This window comes from Otolemur garnettii, unplaced genomic scaffold (genome assembly GCF_000181295.1).
Source record: "Otolemur garnettii isolate 467f Iridium unplaced genomic scaffold, OtoGar3 scaffold00054, whole genome shotgun sequence".
Classification (NCBI taxonomy): Eukaryota; Metazoa; Chordata; class Mammalia; order Primates; family Galagidae; genus Otolemur; species Otolemur garnettii.
The window spans coordinates 10549347-10570559 of NW_003852449.1; the positions used below are offsets into that span (position 1 = coordinate 10549347).

A 21213-nucleotide genomic window follows, 5' to 3' on the forward strand; every position below is an offset into this window, starting at 1 on the left:
CACCTTGATCTTTTCAGAGTCCCACTAGAATAGAGCCCTCATCACTCACTGTCTTACCCAAGGCATAAAATTGCTATAAATTTGTTTAAAAAGCCGTACTGCTCCTCTGTAGCACTGGGTGTGCCTCGTCATGGAAAAATTAATTTCTATACTATAAAGCAACTTGTACTCCCTTAAGGCTTTTGCACTACCTAAAGGCAAAACGGTGTTATCAGTTTTTTCAATAATCACTTCACCATTCATACTTGAAGCAATAGCTCTTTCCAGAAATCAGGCAATGTGCAAATTCCGTCATAGTAAAACATTTATTTGTTAAAGTGATATAGATTATTCAAGATTCTACAGTCTGTTAAATCATTTATGGCAACGTAAGATGGGTTGATACAGAACTTGATGCCAATGTAGGCTTTGTTTTTCTTTCTTTAAAAAAAAAAAAAAATTAGTCGTAGGCCGAAGAAAAAAAATTTGGTTTGAAAAGAGGATGAACCATGGTGCGATGGAGCCAGTTCCGCCAGCATCAGAGACTTGGGCCTCAGCTCCTGCAGCCAATTTCTTCTAGGACACCAGCTCAACAATCAGCCTTCGTGAATTGAAACTTTTTTTTTTTTAATTTTATCCAGTAAAAATATCAGTGGCAATTTTTTCAAGAGAGAGAGAAGAAGTGGCACTCCTCAGATTAACTCCAGTCTCTGAAATGAAAGAAGAAACAGAAGAAAAAAAAAGAAAAAGAACAAAAAAGGGGAAGAAAACACATGACTAATAAGATCACCACGGCACTGACGATCTGGAGGTTACTGAACTCTATGCAGCCCAAATGGGAGGTTCTTGCCATAAAGTAAAAATATACCCCTGAAAAATATCTAAGCATGCATATCAGTACGTAAAATTATGCTTAGTCATTTTGAGTGGATGAATATTTTTTTAAAATTACTTTTAAAAGGAATCTAAGGATAGGACCGTCATTAATTACAGAAGTCAAAGCTACATGTGGAATTACATTTCCCCTGCCTTGCCTGTCACATCTGTATGTTCAAGGTGAGAGAGAACAAACAATAATTTTACTTATTACACACGATAATTAAGTTTTAAACATTCATAGTAGGTTTTAAAATGTGAGCATCTTAGATCAAAAATGTTCAACACTACTAAAATCTAAGCAAACTCTAGATTTTTTATATCCTCTTAGGAATTTCATATAATAAAATTTTAGGAAAACGGAATTATATATTTACTAATAGTAAATATTATTCTTTACTAATTAGGTCTAATTCTTTACTAATTAGGTCTTCTTCACCCATAGAACAAATAAAATACATTTAAAAACTTATAATATTCATAAGCAAAGGCACTCCATGGCTAACTTAAGATTTTGAAAGAAAATAATACAAAAACCATTTCATGAAAATATTTCTAAATCAAATTGTGAAAAAATTGTCCTCTAATATGGGTTCTCCATCTTCCTGGATTTAATATAGTCCCATAAATTCTAGTCTTGACAAAGATGAAAATGATTTTTTTATAAGTATAATTTTTCATATATATGAAATTAAAACAATTTTTCTTCTTTCCATTCAAAACCAAGTACATGGTTAAACTTTTGGGGGGTTATGAATTGGATGGCACAAATGAGTTATGAATGACATATAGATTTGTAGTTTCCTTAATATTCTGCATCCAAATGCTGATGTAGAAAATATTTGGATCACTTGTGATTAGTTACTGAAATATATTAAAGGTATTTTGATAATTTTATGTGATCAAGGTAGGTAAAACATCATAGAGGTATTATCCAAGAACGTATTTCAAACCACCTTTAATCTGAATAAGTAAAGGTAATTGAGATGCAAATGATAATTTTTGAAAATGAATAAGGGTCACACCCCATCACCAAAGTTTTTAAAGGGCCACATTATATCCTATTTATTAAAATAAATAATTACCTTGGAGAATACTGAAATATAGATATCATTTTCATACCTTATGTGGGATTTACTAAGAAAACATTGCAAAATCACCTTAAAAATTAATGGTATCTATCACTAAGTTCTTTTTTACTGGTTTCTTAACAGAGGTCATTTTGGTAAAATTGGATATCAACAATCTTTCTTCTCCTTATTCTTAATATACCCTTTGATAAAGAAGTAAGTTTATAATACCAAATTTCAGATTACAAAAGTAATAAATAGCAAAATATCTAAGGAGAAAATATTGACAATATAATTAGCTTGACTTTATAAATAATACATCCTTCCAGGATAAGAAACTTTAATTTAATATCAAGCTAATGATTTTGTAAGTGTACATATCTTAATGAGTTTTTACTCATTAGTCAAGAGTAATTTGATTGAATTTTATATTATATAAAAGCACTGTTAAACTGTGGAATTAAAGTTTTTAAAATCCTATTAGATCTATATAAATGCTGTTAATTTTGGAGATATAGCAAATATTTTGGAAGTATGAGGGAAGTCTGTGTGTCCTGAACTTACGATGACTTCATAAGAATCCAATATAAATTGGGATTGTGTGGGACATCCAAACCCATACTCTTTAGTTTACTTATCAATAGGAAAACTCTTAAAATAAGAGTTCCATAAATACCTAAACATAAAATACAAATTACAAAAGTACTGCAAAGATAAAAATGAAATAGACTGTAGTAATGATAATAAAATGTTACAAAAACTAAAATTAATCAATGTGAGGTTTTGGTAATAGTTCTCATTTAACAGTGATAAGATATTATCTAAAACACTGGGACAGTCTTAATAGTACTAAAAAACAAAGAGGGAATGCAAGTTTCCTCAACTGGAGGAGGAAAAGAATGTATTGATCTTGAGTGGATCATGGGGAAATGTTTATCACTGATCATATTCTGAATGAAATAAAGAAGTATGAAAACTTAGCTCTTCTATTGCCAGGATGTCTAAATATGAAGAAAATGATTTCTAAAGGTCACTGCGTACATGACAGTTCTACTCTCTTTTTTCTGATTTGGTGTAGCGTTCCAATAAATATGTCAAAAAGTGTGCTTCAATTATCATAAAATAGAGAAATGGTTTCCACATACGTGTCAAAAAACTCACTTGAGAGGAATTTTCATAGAAAACCCAGTGTGTGGAAGCCAATCCTTTATAGTGTTATTGTCACTAGGAAAAATATTATAATATTTTCCTGACTTGTGTTTTCTCATATTTTATAAATTTTGCTATTAATTTATATTCAGCATTAATATTTTATTAAATTGGGTATTAATAGTTTATCTAAAAGGACTGTACTAGTTTCAAGGTTAGCACCTCTGTAGTAGAGTTTTAAAATAAATTTTGAATTACTGATTGATATTAAATAGAATAATTTTAAGGCAAACTTACTAAAAATCAGCAACTGATTAGGTTAAAGCCTGCTATTCGCAACCAGAGAATGTCGTGATTCTTGTGTGTCTCTGTACACACATGCAGGTTATGCATTCATATTGGTGTGAATACACAAAGCATTTCTTAAGAAATTTAATTTAAGGCACTTTCAATATAAATGCAAACTAGTCTACTCTTTCTTCTTTTTTTGAGACAGAGTCTCTCATTGTCACCCTCACTAGAGTGCTCTGGCATCACAGCTCACAGCAACCTCCAACTCCTGGGCTTAGGCGATTCTCTTGCCTCAGCCTCCAGAGTCACTGGGACTACAGGCGCCTGCCAGAATGCCTGGCTATTTTTTGTTGCCCTTTGGCTGAGGCCGAGTTTGAACCCACCACTCTCAGTATATGGGGCCGGCACCCTACCCACTGAGCACAGGCGCCACCCTAGTCTACTCTTTCTATCTCAATTGCCAAACATGATGTAGCTAATGCTTTACTATGATTACTTTAAGGATAAAAGTCTTTGCCAGACAGAATATTAATTTATATGTAAGGACGATTTTATGTATATGGTAATTACCCCTAATTTTATCAATGAATGACTCTTCTCCCCTTGCTTTTGATTCATTTAGTGTGATTAAAATGTTACAATTTTTTTAATGAAAGAATTTAATCTGAAATCTGGTAACAGAAAGGTAGCATGGAGGTGGCTAAAGAGTGAATGATGTGTTGCTGTTTTATTTTATTAAAATTATTCTTTATGGATTTGTTTCTCTTGCTAATGTTTACAGAAGGAAGAGAAACTTAGCTCAAGTCTAGAAGGAATTTTTCTATGATGTTATGACACATTCACATGAGTTTCATTAAAAATATTAGTTTAAGAGACTCAGCATGAGTCTATGTGAATTTAATGCAAAGGATACAAAAACACACACTAATTTATTACATACTGAAAGAACTAATCATTGAGCTATTATGCATCCAGGGACGAGTATTTGTATGATGGTGGTGGATAATGATTGGTTTACATTTTTATTTTCAACTATGTTGTCTAAATTTTTCATGATTATTACTGATATCTTTAGTATAAAAAGTCATTATTAAATATCTTATATTTTGATCACATTGGCAAATCCCGTCCTGCCATCTCCAGTAGTAAAGACTCCCAGAGAGATTATTTTTCTCTAAATTCTACTTCTCATAATGTGGCGAAGTAAATCCATAATATATAAAATGACTCACAACTGTAAATATTTGGGAAATTTCTTTAATTGGCTATATTGAAAAAGCACTTAAGACATTGGAATCTCTTGCCTTCAAATTTCGATGTAACACTTGGCACCATCCTGGATTTTGCTACTGATAGATTAATCATCTACTTCCTAATTCCTCTCTGAAGGTATCCTAAATTTCAGCTTAGTTGGGCATCCAAAGTCTCATGGCCAATGAATTTTCAGAAGTGAAAGAGAGACAGAAAATGGGAACAGAGAGGGAGGGAAAGATAGAGGTTAAGATTAAGAGAGAAAGAGATAGAGGGGAGAGAAGGTAAGATTGAGAGAGAAAAAAGAGGGTGGTGGTGATAAGGCACCTTCGTGCAAGTCAGTTCAGTACACACAACAGAACACAAAGCGTGTGCCAGACACTGTGTTATTGTTTTCAGAGGGCCATCTGTTCTTTCCTTGCAATGTAAGAATGGGCTCCTAAATTCAGTAAAGAAATGATATATAAAAATGTTTTTTTTCTTGATTTGGATATGGAATTCATTAGGGAAGATCCTGAAAGAGTGAGGAAGTTATTTTTTTTTTTAAATATGGAATGTTAAAATACAAGATCCTATTTTTACCTACCAACAAATAAATCAATGGTCCTTTTTAGAACTGTTAAAAGCAGAATTTTTTTTGTGTGCCAAACCTCAAGCAAATGGCTGCTGCTTCCAGCTGTTTGAACAGATTGCTAAAGTGCTGCTCTGCTCTGGAAACACACTTTCCCATCCAATTAAAATGCAGGAATCAAATACTCATTTGAAACTTCCAAAAAAAAAAAAAAACACTCAAGAAGAGTAATTGGTTGCTGACAAAAGGAATACTATGAATATTTCATGTGTAGTCTTTTGCTCCATTTTAAAGAGACTTCATTCATTTTAGATAACAGCAAGACACTTCTGCTCATCCATTTCCAATGAGGCATAATGCATCATCTCAGCTTCTATTAGGATGCAGAGGTCAAGGACAAGACTACATATATTATTAGCAAGCTGCTATCTTCTTGTTTGGAAATAGTTTCAAATGCTCATTATTTCATATATGGCTACAAGAATGACTCCAACATCCCACCTAACATTTATTAGTATTACTTTTCATTAGTTTTATTACTTATACAATTCGGAAATGTTTCATCAACCTGAGTATGTCTAAATTTAGAAATTGAACTTTCACTTAACCAAATGTAACTTCAATCAGCACTGTCCAGCATTCCAAGTATGTTTTAAGTGAAAATTTCAACAAGCTACGTAAACTAGCAAACCAAAACTTAAAATTTATTTGTAAAGGAATATAACCACTTAAGTGTTGAGGTATAGGACAGGTAATAAGAATCTCACCTGTGTCTCCTGGACATTCTGGTCAACATTAGTCAGCAAAGCATCTGGGAATAAAATTTTAAGTGTCATCAACAATTCATTTTTCTTATTTTAAGAAACAGATCCTAAATCATTTATTAATGAAATCTTGGCAAGCTGCCTTACCAAGAATTAACAAAGATTCATCCAAACTTGTTCTTGACTTACCAGTTCTTAGGTTACTTGCCATTGACTTTTCTGATATTTCTAGTTCTCTATGGCTACTCCCTGATATATAACAGGTAGAGTAAAATTTTTTAAAAATACCATTCTAGTAACCAAAATGAGTGGTTTTCAATATGGAATATTCCATTCCTGCCAGTGTTAAAATAAGTTAATCAGGTTTCTGGCCATTTTCCCTACATAGTGTTGACATTTCAGCTATACAGTTTCACATGATCAACGTGGAAAAAAATACATCAAGGGACAAAGAAACCACAGAACCCCATACAGCTTAACCATCTTCACTGCGTGGAGTATAAAGTAATCACTAGAAATAATCATCATCCAGTACTCTTTCCCCACGTCGTGACATGTTTGACCAAGTACCCATTCACCATTTGTGAAACAATAACATTCTAAATATAAACATTCTGCTTTGAAAGGTCTGTAAGTTCCACTTGCCCATACATGCTTAATACCATTACATGAGCTTACACAGTTTATTGCTGTCCAAAGTGTTTTCTTCTTATGCAAATATTTCTAATCACTTCGAGGTGATACTTAGGTATCTAAAGGATAATTTGCTTACAGGGGTCACAGATGGATGTAATGACTCCAAAAAAAAAAAAAACTTTTTTACAAAATCATCAGAATAGTCATGTAAATTTACAATTGCCTCAAGATTAGATTTTATGGGGAAGCAATACTAAGACATGCTCACATCATAGAGAAAAAATGAGGAGGGAATTGTATTATGATACAGCCAACATGGTGTATTTCATAAACTCCACCTTTGCTCATGTTCTATCATTTACTAGACATATTCTAGCCCAAACCTCAGTATCTCCATAGAGATATCAGATAAGATTAAAGATAAAAACACTTCCAAACACAGTTACTTTAAATGAAAGGCCCTTCTTGGCTTTCTCCTGAATGTAGTGGAAAATAGGTTGGGTTTGTTTTTAAAATTCATGAACATAATAGTAATTTAAAAATAAACAGATGAGTTTCATCAAGTTGTTGAGATGGTTATCATTAGGAAATGCAAACAAAAATTAATTTGTATTACAGATATTAGATTTCATTGTTTTTTGATAATTAACAAGTTCAATTTTACAGAATTTCTGGGGAAAGTTCTCTGACAGCCCATCCATTTAAACTTAATTCTTATGTTAATTATAATCTGGATTGTTGGACACAAAATTTTCATTTTAATGGATTGATCTTATGAAGATATAGATATCTATATAGTACATATATTTATATAGTACATATATATGATTCCATATTAACTTTATATCCTATGTTTGGACTTTGTAATAGTTGAACATAATCTGAAGACAATGGTATGTTGACTTCAGCATTTACCTAATTTGATACAATTGCAAATGCATTAACATTACCTTAGTGAAGTAATTTAATATTAAATATATTCCCAGTTAAAAACTGTCATTTATATCTCACTTCAAAGAAAACCGCATTTTTAGGAGACTTGTTATGTTTACCTCTCTGTATTTTAGTTGATCTATCCTGCTACTAGGATTGATTTCTGTAATAAAAAAAAAAAGTAAAATAACTAAATAAAAGAGAAAAAGACAAAGACCTCAGAAACTAATTATATTTATAATCCCGGAATATATCTATCTAGCATGGGAAGGAGAGAACTGTTAATCTGCCCTTTGAAACTTGTAAAAATCCAGTTATTGGTTTTGGTTATGCCATTTTAAAAATGACATATTTTTTCCATACATTTAATTATTATAACTATCATCAAAGGATACATTGTTAGTTTTATTATCAATCTAGGGGGATAAAAAAAAATCACTTTCACATAAAATCCAGCTCTATACTGAAGTCTCTTCCCCAAGACACTTACATGAGCTCATAGCAAAGGCATGTATATCTAAGGCGATTTCACTCTTCTTGAGATACAAGGAAGAGTGAACAAGGGAAAGAAGGTAGACAGTGTTTCTTTTGCCTAATATACGTGAGCATCATTTTCGGAGCGTTATAAAATTTAGGTGGAAATCAATCACGCCAAAAAGACAATGAGCTTGTGTCTGCTGTCTTCTTTGAAGGCGGTGCTCAGGTGCACACTGCACAACTCTACCTACAAGAAGATGCTTATAAGTTATGAGTATTTTTAACTCTTGACACTTTAAGGATTGTTTATTTTGGTCAAGAAATGCAAGAGAAATTGTTAAATTTAGGAACTAAAAGGCAATGCGAACTTTGGAAATAGTTTCTTCTCAGGATATAACTGAATTAAAGAATCAAAATTTATTTTGGAAACAAGTACTTTATGAATGATTTTCAATTGGAGAGAAAATAATTCACCAAAAAAAAAAAAAGAAGAAGAAGATAAAGAAATTCCCATACATCAATTGAATACATTTAAATTTTAAATTATTCGTTAAATTATGGAGAAAATATGCATCTTTCCATGAGTCGACTTGTTATGTTTAGAGATTTGTCAGAATACGTCAAAATTTATGTTCTAAAACTTTTAAAAATAAAATACATTCACAAACTCAGTGAAATCCACTGTTTAAAGACAAAAATAGCTTACTGCAAACTCTACTGACTCCATTATTAAAGGAAAAAATTAGTTGCAATGTGAGCGTTCCTGCATCTAATTTAAATTATACCTGCAATACTTTATATTTGTGTATTTTTAGAATAAAAATAAATAATATCCATCAAACTAAAATGTGCTGCTTCTTACAATTTTGATACAGCTTTAGATGCTTGATTATCCAATTATGATGTTCCCGTAATAAATAGTAGTTTGGTATGTTCAACTGGGGAACAGCTATTCAAAAGGAACAAAAACAGGACAAGAAGACATATTATTGTTTAAATGTCTGAAGTAAATACACGTTCAAACACGCTTCATGACAAATCTATGATTAGTCAGTTTTCACATACGACATGCTGAAATCTTAATGTAATATGGCTGGAAAGGAAAAGGACATTAAGAGCAAGGAAGTAAAAATGATATATATAATCTGCATATAAAAATGATATATATATATATAATCTGCATATGTCAGCAACAAGCCACAGCAAACCACATACTATAGATCACTTAGATTGACAATTGGCTAATTAAATGAGGATTCCAATAAACGGTGGAAAGAAAAGTAAGAAAAGAACAGAATATTTCTACCTTGTAATATAATACGTAGGTCATAAATCTCTACTTTGCTAACTAATCAAAATTCTTCTTTCCCTATCTTCCTCTCAGGCCCCATTTATTTATTTATCTATCCATTTACTTCTTCCCTCATCTAAACATAGACTATGTTTCAGACATTATAATAGGTGACATTATCCCCAATTTTCCCATAGATTTATTTTTGTCATTTCATACTGCAACTGCTCTGTGGATAAACATTCCTCATATATTTATAAACAAATACAAAACCACTTGACCAGTTGGGCACAGTGGCGCATGCCCATACTTTGGGAGGGTGAGGCAGGTGGATTGCCTGAGCTCAAAGTTCCAGAACAGCCTGAGCCAGATCGAGACCCTGCCTCTGAAAATAGCCAGATGTTGTGGTGGGCACCTGTCATCCCAGCTACTTGGGAAGCTGAGGCAAGAGAATCACTTGAGCCCAAGAGTCTGAGGTTGCTGTGAGCTATGATACCATAGCACTCTACCCAGGGGCAACAAAATGAGACTGTCTCAAAACAAAAACAAACAAAAAAACCACTTGACCTTCTTAATAAGACTATCGTTTGTTCTCTCAAATTATTAACTTTAAAACAGGTAAACACAGGTCAGAAATTCAGCTATCTATAATTTTAAAGAACAAGTCTTTAAACATTTGGTTTGAATACCTGGAAAATGGCCTGAGAAAGTCAATAAAAAAATTAAATTTTCAATGGCTTTAGTCAAACAAAATAAATTTCACATGGTTAGACATCATAGAGTTTTAAATATTTATGAAAAATAAAAGGTATTTAATCAAAGTCTCTTTAAGAACATACACAGGGCATGGATGTTAACAAACAAAATACAAAATTACTTCATGAATAGCTTGTAGTAGATTAGCTAGGATGCTCTCTGTGTTGTGTGAACTCAGTTTATCTTTGATCACAGCCTTCATACTACCAGAAATTCTTTCTCTATGGGTACATTTCTTGAAGCTTTAAATCTTGTAAGCTTTTGCATGTTCAAGATTTTTTAATACTGTCGTGATAAGTCTAGGAAGAGGAATAGTAATACGCTTTTGACTATCAGCACCTGGCGAGGAAATATGCAATTGACGTTAATTGAAAATATTTCATTGAGATTAGAACATTATTACAGTAATAGTGTTGAAAATACACATTACTTCAAGTAGTGCTTGGATTTCACAAACTACTCCATGTGTGATCTCATGTATTCCTCACAAAAACTACAGACCCGAACAATGATGGGTGATGAAGCTTTACAAATGTGATAGGCAAACTTTTCAGAGAGTAAAGCAGAGCAGAGAAACGATGTTAGGAAATGCCTAAGATATTGAAAACCCATTGGGTAATTTTTCTAAGACTGGCCCTGAAAGTAACCATTGACTGCTTTAATCTTCCACTCTACTGAATGACATCGCGATCAATCTCGTAGGTTTTAAGTGGTATTTCAAGTGATCTGAAAGAGTCAATATTCTTTTACTGTGTGTTTAACTTATTCCCAGGGAATAATTTACACAAGATAGTAAAGTACCTATTGTATTATGGCTAAATTTCATGTTCTTTTGTGTAAGGTAATGGGTCTAAGTTCTCAAACACCCTTCATATTAACCCCATTTATGGATCTTCATTAAAAAACCAAGTCAGCGTATAATTAGGTTTTCAGCGAGGAGACAGAAAACAGTTATCTATAAACCTCGATTTCAGTGAATTACCAAGAATGCCATATCACCAAGGAACAACATCTTCTCATTTTAAAATCCATTTTTAAAATAATACATCCTCTTTGAGATGCCTGATTTTTAATTGCATTCATCACAGGTTTTGGTTAGAATAATAAGTGCATTTACTTTAAGAAAAAAAATTCAAATGCAGAAGTATAGTGTGAAAAAATAATAAAAAACACTAGCTGGTTAATGAACAATGAGCTTATACGACTTAGAAATATAATGAGAACTCCATTAGAATTCTGTTTTTTATTTTACTTTTACTTGGTGATAATAATTAATACCCCTTGATATAAGGGAAATTTTGTATTTTTGTTTCGTTCCTTAACTTGCATTAAGAGAAATGTAAAATCCATACATTCAGGAACTGTGCATTCAATGAATGTACTTCCATATGCCCAAGTAGATGCATTTGGGATTGCAGTCTGTGACTTAAAACCGATTGGAAAATTTGATAACTGCAAAATGAATAGAATTTTTTCTTTCCACTGGAAAAAAACTGTATCACAGAAGGGAAATATCTTAGAACTATTAAGGCACCTGAACCGAAGATGTTGTTCAGAAGGATGCTGATTTTATTATTGTCTGGGCAAACTAATGGACTATTTTGAATACCATAACAGCATGAGGTTATCCTCTACAACATTTTCCGAAAAACAAGGGCAACATCACTGCCATCGAAAGAAAATATTCCGTCTACTCATTAAAAAATACCAATTATCCATAGGTGGTTCTTTGTAAAACTGGAGAAAATTTCATTTCTTATGTAAGAATTTACTTCCCCTTTCATTTGGCGATCTGCTGTTGCAGAACCCAGAAATCTGTTTCCTAGAACAGGGAAAGGCACTGCTGCTACGCCATGCTTTTTTCCCCCTTCACCATTTTATTTATGTCACCTTCCAACATATATATATATATATGTGTGTGTGTGTGTATATATATATATATATATATGCACCTGTTGAAATATATGCCCTAGAAGGTTTATACACAATCTGGGCTCTACTAAGCCATATATCAGAGAGACAAGGCTAGAATTGCAAATTCCAATTCCCTATATGAGTTCTCAGAATGATTTTTCATTTCAGAGAAATAATAAATTACACAGAGCTTTCCAATATCCACTCAGAATGTGAAAGAGTTGCTTTTCCACTATGACCATCACAGCCGTCAGACTGAATGAATATCCCATTCACAGACATGCTTCGTTTAGAAAACCGTCCGCCTGTGTTCGGTGAGTTAATAGAACCATAGTATTCTTTACATTCTCCATCGAGGGAGTACCTGTGTCTTGCTCTGGCTCTCTCAGCAGGCAAAGTGAGAAACTTACTTGGCTGTGTGTGTGCTCTTTTGGGTGTGGGCCCCTCGGGGATGGAGTCGGGAGGTCGGCTGGCCAGCTGCAGTGCGGTCGAGTTGTTCCTGTTAGTGTTTTGGGACTCGACACTCGTGACCGCTTCACTCTGTGGGTCGGGACTTGGCTTTGTGCTCGTCTTTCTCTTCTGCTTTTGGGACACAGAAGCGCTTGAAGTCCAAGAAGGAGGCAAAGCAGAGGTAGTGGAGGAGGAGTCCTGACTCAAACAAGTTTCTGAGGATTGGATGGCACTGTCACTGGCCGCTTTACACTGGGTGCTCTCATCAGGGCCCACGGCTTGTTTGGACACAGACTGGGGCAGTGTGACGCTGCAGCCTTGGATTTGAGCCCCGTTAGTTTGAGAATACACGTTGCTGACCTTGGTGACCTTGTGCTGCCCATTATTGTTACAAACCTTATACCGAATCATAAGGATGATGATGAAAACCAGCACAGAAGCTACAATGATGCCACCGATGATGATAATCATGGTGCCTCCCAAGAACTGGGACTGCATGAAGTGGCACCGCACGTAATCCTGTTCCGTCGTAAACTGGATGCAGCCCACAACTCTCGTGGCAGTGAGGGACGTGATGCCATCGTCATATATGGCCAAGACACACAAGTCATACATAGTTCCAGCAGCCAGATTGTTGACCAGAAAGGTTTTGCTCGTAGGAGGAATCATCCTGAAGGACAATGGAATCTGTATTAATATTTAAAGCCAAACATGGACACAGAAAGTCATCACGTCTCTACCTCGTGTTAGTATCCACTAAGACAAGCACATTCGTAACAGATATGAAATATGGGAAATGATCTCATCTTATATCTACCCCGTTCAAAAGCCTAAAAGTCACTACTGGAGTCTGCATGATATTAATGGTGCCTGCAGTGTGCCTTAACAAGCTTACTAATTACACGGCCTGGCAAAGCAGGACTCCAAGTAAAAGCCACTGCTAAAAAATTGTTTTTGACAAATTGCTTTTGAAAGGTGTGACTGTGACAATATCTAACTACTAAACAAATCCACTTAGCACTTGCGGCCTCTCAATGACTAAGAGCCAGTTGGAAGGAGTGGAAAATGTGGACGGTCACCTTGGAGATCAGAACAGATATGCGTTTTAGAGGATTTATTCCCCAAATCAGCATGAAGCTGGTATGGAATGGCATCCACTACATCTACCTTTAATAACTAAGATTGATAATGAGATTAAAATGTTTTATTTACATATCTCATCCCTTTCTAATGCCTTTAACATTTGGTCCCCAGGATACTTTCATCTATAAATGAAGATGATAAAACTATATGAGTAACATGAGCTTGGGTATTTGAACAAGGCCAGGTTGTTGCCCTGAGTACAAATCCCTTGTCTCGTTGTGTATTAATGCAAATGTTCTCCAGAGCACATGTTCTGAATGTCTAGAAGTCTGAATCATTATATTCTAAAAGTGCTGTGTGTATGTGGACGGCTATTCTCCACTAACTTTTGTTTTCAGTTGCAACTAAACATGACCTAAATGAAATTTAATTTGGGGGAAAAAACAAGACTTAAAACCATATTTTCATTCCTGAAAGTGAATTATACATATTTCAAAATTTATCAATACTTATCTATTACAGAACGTAAACAAGGTGTTCTAGATGGACCAGGCAACTTTAAGAGTTTATAATCAAGACTGAAATCACCACCATGCAGCAAGTGCATGATAAATTCCAGAGATTACTAAGAACTTTAAATACGTTAAAATTTAATGTTTACAATGAGACAGGCTTTATCACTATTTTAAGTATGAGAAAAATGAAGGTTGTAGATTCAAGCAGTTTCCGCAAGGTCACACAGAATTTACTACCATGAAAGCCTTAAAATCTTCGTATCTGGAAAATAAAACCTGACTTATTTTGCAGAGCTAATGTGCTATGTAGATAGTCCAGTCCAGTGGCTCCTGAAAGGTAAAGATTTAATACCTCTGGGGTTACACGAAGAGCCTGGTAGGATGAGAGCAAAGCTCTTTATGCTAATATACGTGTATTATAGGCTATGTCCCCATATATTTAATGATAAGAGGATTATTAGAAACCACTAAGCCTAATCTCTTCCTTGTAACAATGAGAAAATTAAACCTCTGAACCTTGCCTAGGATGGTCGTATGGCTAGCCAGGAAAGTTTCAGTTTTTCCTACTAGCCCATGCTTTTTTTTTTTAAATTATTCTCATTTACAGAAGTAGAATCAAACTATATTCAAGAATTCACCTGTGACTATATATGAACAGATTTGATCTGATTTCCAAAAAGCTTAAAGACAAAAAAAAAAAAAAAAAATTCAAAGCCATGATTTTGCATCATTTCCTATGGGTAATAATAACCTATAACAAATGAAATTCTATGAAGGAGTAAAAGTGTGTTTCCAACTGAAAATTGGACAAGATGTGACTATAAATCAATGAGGCTGAACTTTAGAAAAACATACCAGAAATTCTTTAGCAGATGCAAATTGTACATAATTATTCTTGCCTGGAAAGGAGATGACATACTTCACTCCAGTGACACCTTCACTGCTCAAAATATTTGTAAACTTTTTTCTTGGAACTGTCTTAAGAACCAGTGCACATGAGACAACACACACATACATACACACCTCAATCACTCAGAAAAATCAGTCTCATTATTTTACAGTTACATCCTATTTTTAACCACAAATGGCAATACCCATCTTGATCACCCACCTTATTCACCAGACTTGACTCCAAATGGCTTTTGCTTGTTTCCAAAATTCAAATTCACCCTCAAAAGACGAAGATTTGCCACCAATGAGGATATTCAAAATAGTATGATGAAGGTTCTAAGATAATTCCAAAACTGCTTTGAGCAATGGCAGCACCATTGGGACATGGAATAGCTTCCCAACGTGACTTCCTTGAAGGAAAGAACACTCACGTGGCTGTGAAAGTTCTGGTATGTTTTTGAATTTTTAAAATAAGTCAGTCTTGTTCTCTGATAGTCACATCTCTTAGATGAGGGGAACAAAACGTAAGTAAACATAATATTAACTACAAATCTGAATGCTCTAAAAACACCATTCAAAGTATTTTCCCGCACATATTCACCACCTCTTAAAAGTCTTACATTATCCACTTTACAAAATGGAGTACTAGAATTACAACAGAGAAGCACTGCCAATTAAAGAAATATCAGTAGTCCATTAACAAGCTCTACATGAAGATGCCTGGCAAGTACACAACGTTGCTTAATCTTTCTTACCTGTAAACAAGGGTGTCATCGTAAGTACCATTGTACTGGATCTGAAACATACGTATCCCGGGGATATTTCTTTGAAAGTTGAATTTAAGCAGTGCCGTTGAGGACGTTGCCTCTGCCACCACAATTTTATCCTGGCTCATTTTCGTGTCACCGTTACTGCTGCTAGCGTTTGACCCTGACTTGGTAGAAGTGGAGATATCTGAAGAACCAGGATCAGGCTCGTGGATATGGTTTGTACTGTTCAGTAAGTGGGGGAGCTTAATTATATGAAGATCCACGGTCTGGGTTGCTTCCCCCGCTGGATTGGAAGCAATGCAGGTAAAAGCACCCGTATCCTTGACAGTGGTGATGAGAATGTCCAGGGTTCCATTATCATACACCAGAGATCTCGTTGCATTGGAAATCAGCTTCCCTTCGGGAGAAATCCAGTGAATTGCAGGTTCAGGGTCTCCCCGGGCTTTGCACCTCAGTGTCGCCCTCTGACCCTCCAGGACTCTCATTTCGTGTGTGTGACGAGTAATGAGAGGGGGCTCGCACAAGAACTCTTCCTCAGGAATGGACCAAAAGTAGCGGCCAGTTAAGAGTGCAGGAGAAGCACAGGTCTCCAGGTCATCTTCTCTGGACAGTCGCCTCAACCACAACAACTCACAGTTGCAATGCAAAGGGTTTCCGCCGAAACTTAATGCAAAAGTAGATGGGCTTATGATTCCTGAGGTGGCGAGTACCTGAGCTCGCTGAAAGAGAGGGTCAGGTGGTAGCTTCTGCAATTTGTTGGATGTTACATCTAGCCGAGTCATCTTGTGCAAGTGGGAGAAAGTCCCCTTAGGAATGTTGTCGATCATATTGTGGTCCAGACTCAGGGTGTGCAGGCTAACCATCTTCTCCACGGCGTCCCAAGGAATGGTTTCTAGATTATTATAGGACAGATCCAGCTCCTCAAGGGCAAACACATCATCAAAGGCTGTAGAAGAAATTAAAGTCAGCTGATTGTTGTTCAATATCAAATGATGGAGATTAGAAAGACCACTGAACATATCGTTTGTGATTTTAGTCAACCTGTTGCTATTCAAATGCAAAGCCCTCAAATTCCGCAGGTCGGCAAACGCATGAGGTGTAATAAAACTTATTGTATTCCTGGACAGAGTCAGGTCCACCAAGCTGGTCATGTTGGCAAAATCTTTCCTTTTAATATTTGTAACAAAATTGTCTGCCAGACGCAGTTCCACAGTTCTTCTGTCAATGTTTGGTGGAACAAATAAAAGCCCTTTCTTGGCACAAAGGGTTGCAAGATTAGGAGACAAAATTTGACAGACACAACGCTTTGGACAGATCTGAGCTTTCACTGCTATGCCAATGAAAAGCAAATAAAAAAGAAATTTTTCCATTGTAAATCAGATTTAAGAGCCTGCAAGAGAAGACACAAAACATAATGTTAGCATCCAGTCATTTAATCACCGTTGCTATTCCTACTAGAATAAGATTTTCATGTAATTTTGAATATGGAAATATTTTTGTTCATATAGCAAATGAGTGTTTATATTCATTCTTTACCAATGGGCATTAGGGATGAATAATGTATCATTCGTGGTTTCATAGGATGAAATTGGAAAAACAAAAGAGTAAAAAAATAATAATTCTTTAAGTGCCATTTTTGAAACATTCCAGGGAACTCCAAGGGTATATGAAAAAGGTGACAGCCAACGTAGACTGGTGGGAAAAGGAGTTCAGGAAAATGTCCCTTAAACCCTGAATGATATTCTTTTTATAATGAAGTTCATACTACAAGAGGCATATTTAAAGATTTACAAGTAGTTCAATCCAGTAGCCTATACAGAAACAGCAGAGGATAGTATTTGCTATTGAGTTAACCTTGCAGCATAAACATTCAAGTCAATTAATTATTGATTAATTTTTTCATCTTTATAAACTCACTTGACATAGTTTAACTTTCACACCCTAACTGGAAATGTAGTAACTTATGCTCAAAAATAATAAGGCTGAAAACTTGCCACGAGAGCGTCAAGTTCCCTACATTAGAATATTGTACTAGATATAAATGTGGATTTTTGAAGATAATTTATGGAAAACATCAAGATACTCAAGTATTTCAACACGATACCATACTCTGTTTTCTTTCCCTCAAAATCTTAATGCATAGATATTCATCCAAATTTGATTTTGAAAACAAACACTTTGATAATTTCATTTTGCAATTTGATCTTGAGTATATGCTATTGAAATCTATCTTCAAAAAATAGAAACACTACATATGTGATTAAAGTTCTCACGCCTTGCATGAAATCTTAAACACCAGTAGGGATAATAGCTGCGAAAATCACTCAAATTGTATTTGAACATAAATGTGAGATATGGAATTTTACCAGAAATACTGTGCCTAGTTTTCTATATAGAGTCTATTTTTTGTAACAGTGAATTTTATATGCCTAGTTTATACCATATTCAATGTGGTTGTAATTAAGAAGAATTATCTTTATCAATGAATATAGGTAAAATCTTCTGTGCATGACAAGTATTGGACTAGCTCTTCCACAACAAACAATGGCAAAAGTACAAAAGTACATAAAACACAGTTTTTAGGTATTGGAACCGATCGAACACAGACATGTAATCCTGAGGATAGTGAACCCTCTGTTCATTCCTGGAGACACTGTCCAAACCACAGCAGAGGGAGGGGAAACAAGCCAAGCACGAATTGTCCTGTTAAACTGAAGCAATGGAGGCTGGAGAACGGACTCAGGTGGCCTGAATTAGTGGGGCAGCGTATCAGAGAGGAGAGAGTTCATGAAGCCAGAACCTCAGTAACCTATGGAGGTGGAGATAGGGTCATAAAAGATGCCAACCACCTTCAAACACTGAAGAAAAGGGATGAAAGGAAAGGGAGCAAAAATCCAGAGCATGAGCTGTGGATAATATTTAGAAGTCAAACACAGAAACGTACACGTGTGCTCAGCGTGCCCACCCACCCACACACACACACACACACGTACAACCCAGTATGGGTAGACAGCAGTGAGGAAGAAATGTATATGAAAAATAAAGACAATTTTCCAAATATTATATGAAGAATACTAATCTATAACACAAACCAAACTCAACATAAGAAAATCACACCAAGACACACCATAATCAAACTGCTGATAACCCGAGAAAAGCTGTCTCAGAAGCAGTCACAGGAATGGGCAGAGTGCACCTGAACAGTAGGGAAGGCCGCTGCCTCCTTGCTGACTTCCCTTTGTAAGTAGAAGGAGATGGAAGAGGCGGCGAAGGTCTCGAGATAAGGCAGGACGGAAGGGAAACTCCTCATCCTAAGTGGAGTTACATTCATAGAAGATGAAAATAAGGTAAAGACTTTTTAAAGGAAACAAGACTTTCATTATTGCCAGACTTGTGCTAAAGGAGATTTAAAGGATATTCTCTTTTGGCTACAGGACAACAAAATCAGATAGAGGAAACAAACCTTTAAAAATGGATGGAGAACAGTGGAGGTGATGTATCTACAGATAAGTGTATACACACACACACACACAAGATGACCTCTTGCTCTGCTCCCCAGGCTAGAGGGCAGTGCTGCAATCATAGCTCACTGAAGCCTTGAAATCCTGCATTTAAGCAATCCTTCCACCTCAGGCTCCTGAGTAACTACAACCACAGGCTCAAGCCACCAGGCCTGACTAATAAATTAGAGACAAGGGTCTCATTACGTTGCTTAGGTCATGAACCCTTGGACTTAAGGGATACTCCTGCTTCAGCCTCCAGAGTAGCTGGGAGCAGCAGAGATGTGGAAACAATTTTTAAAATATAAATGCTCTGAAATATAAAGAAATCATTAAATGTACTTAACAGAAGAGTGTACACGGAAGAAAAAGTGTCAGCGAACTTGAAGACTAACAGAAAAAAGTCTAAACTCAGACAAATAAGAAAAGCTAAATGAACAGAATAGGAAGTCAGAAATATCAGGGATTGTACTTAAATAATCATGATTGGATTCCTAACAGGAAAAGGATAATGGGTTAAAATAATTATTGGAGGTAATAACAGCTGAAAATATTAAAGATTTGGTGACATTAATGATCTAAAAAGATCAAGGAGCAATAAACACTAAAGCAATTACATCCAGATATTGATTGCCAAATAGAAAGAGAAAAACCATTAAAAAGACAACACTTACATGGAAAATAACCACACAAACTGCTTCTGAATTCACAAATAATTAAGGCCAAACAACAGAACAACATATTTAAAATTCACAAATAAAAAAGGAAAATAATCTATAATGAAGAATTTTATAACTAACAAAACTATCCTTCAAAATGAGCTTAAAAATATTTACAGGTAAAAAAGTCTAAAAAAATTATCACAGGTAAGGGATAATGAAAGAAGTTCACCAGTATCAAAAGAATAGAGATGATGGACCTTTTGGGAAAATATAAAATCAATGCCTAGATGGCAGCTTTAATCCTATAATATATCAAAAACCTCAAACATAAATGGAATGTAAAATTAAAGGCAAAGATTGTTAATTTGCCTAAAATAGGTCCTAGATAAATCATTAAAAAACATACTTTGAAAATAAAAACATGGACAGCTGAAATTGCGAAAGGCATAAAAAAATAAGTAATAAAAACACTGAGCATAAAAAAAATCTGCTTGCCTATAAATTAGAGGAAGACAAAGAATATACCAAACATAAACAGGCAGTGTATATAGAAAAATGAATTCACTGTGAAAACACTGTGGATTTCTTTTTAAATCCACAATTATAATTGTAGATACAAACCAGGCGTCCTCAAACTATGGCCCACGGGCCACATGTGGCCCCGCCTAGGACATTTATCTGGCCCACTGGGGTGTTTTTGCTGCTGCTGCCTGTCCTGCTTAGCAGCCAACTCAGCCCGGGGCCCGGGTCTCCCCCTCCAATGGTCAGAGGGACAGTGAACTGGCCCCCGGTTTAAAAAGTGTGAGGACCCCTGATACAAACTCTTCCCTTTCCTTAGCTGACAGAATAAACTGACCAAAAAATTAGAGTAACAGCTGCAAAGGATTTGCACAGAACCACGACACTTTTAACCAACCCAATCTAATTTACAGTTATGTAACACAACTTTAATAAATGCAGAATACATATAATTTTTGTGCTCACAGAATCTTACCAAGATAGTCTGTATAACTGACCTTAATTATCAAAAGCTTTTAATTTAAATCATACTAAACATATTCTCCAACCACACTACATTTCAGTATAAACAAATAAAAGCAAAACATTTAAGAAACGCTAAACGTTTTGGAAATTAAAAATCATATGCATTGAAGAAAAAGAAATCACAAGAAAAAAAGAGCTCATGTTTTCAGATGAATGAAAAGAAAACAAAGCACAACTCATGTTATAAAAAGTGGTGTGTCTAGGGCGGCACCTGTGGCTCAAAGTGTAGGGCGCCAGCCCCATAGACCAGAGGTAGTGGGTTCAAACCCAGCCCTGGCCAAAAACTGAAAAAAAAAAAAAAAAAAAAAAAAAGTGGTGCATCTATGTTTTTATGGTGGGT

The 21213-nt window shown here is 35.1% G+C and overlaps 1 protein-coding gene across 4 annotated transcripts in view; it reads right to left on the reverse strand.

The window, feature by feature from the left end:
• Positions 1 to 290: 290 nt before the first annotated feature.
• The window catches only part of LRFN5 (leucine rich repeat and fibronectin type III domain containing 5), a 215266-nt gene continuing 194343 nt past the window's right edge, over positions 291 to 21213 (reverse strand). Inside the window, exons 3-7 of one of the 4 annotated variants that reach the window (XR_002773978.1) lie at positions 15653 to 17057; positions 15118 to 15307; positions 12369 to 13078; positions 5955 to 5998; positions 291 to 689 (exon numbers count right to left, since the gene is read on the reverse strand). Coding sequence is in view for 3 of the 4 variants with exons in the window: in XM_023514493.1 (XP_023370261.1) it covers positions 12139 to 13078; positions 15653 to 17037 (2325 nt within the window). In the remaining variant the exon portion in view is untranslated. Of the gene's footprint in view, positions 690 to 5954; positions 5999 to 12138; positions 13079 to 15117; positions 15308 to 15652; positions 17058 to 21213 lie in introns of those variants that run through there. The other 3 variants (XM_003792180.3, XM_023514494.1, XM_023514493.1) reach the window with 3 other exon arrangements.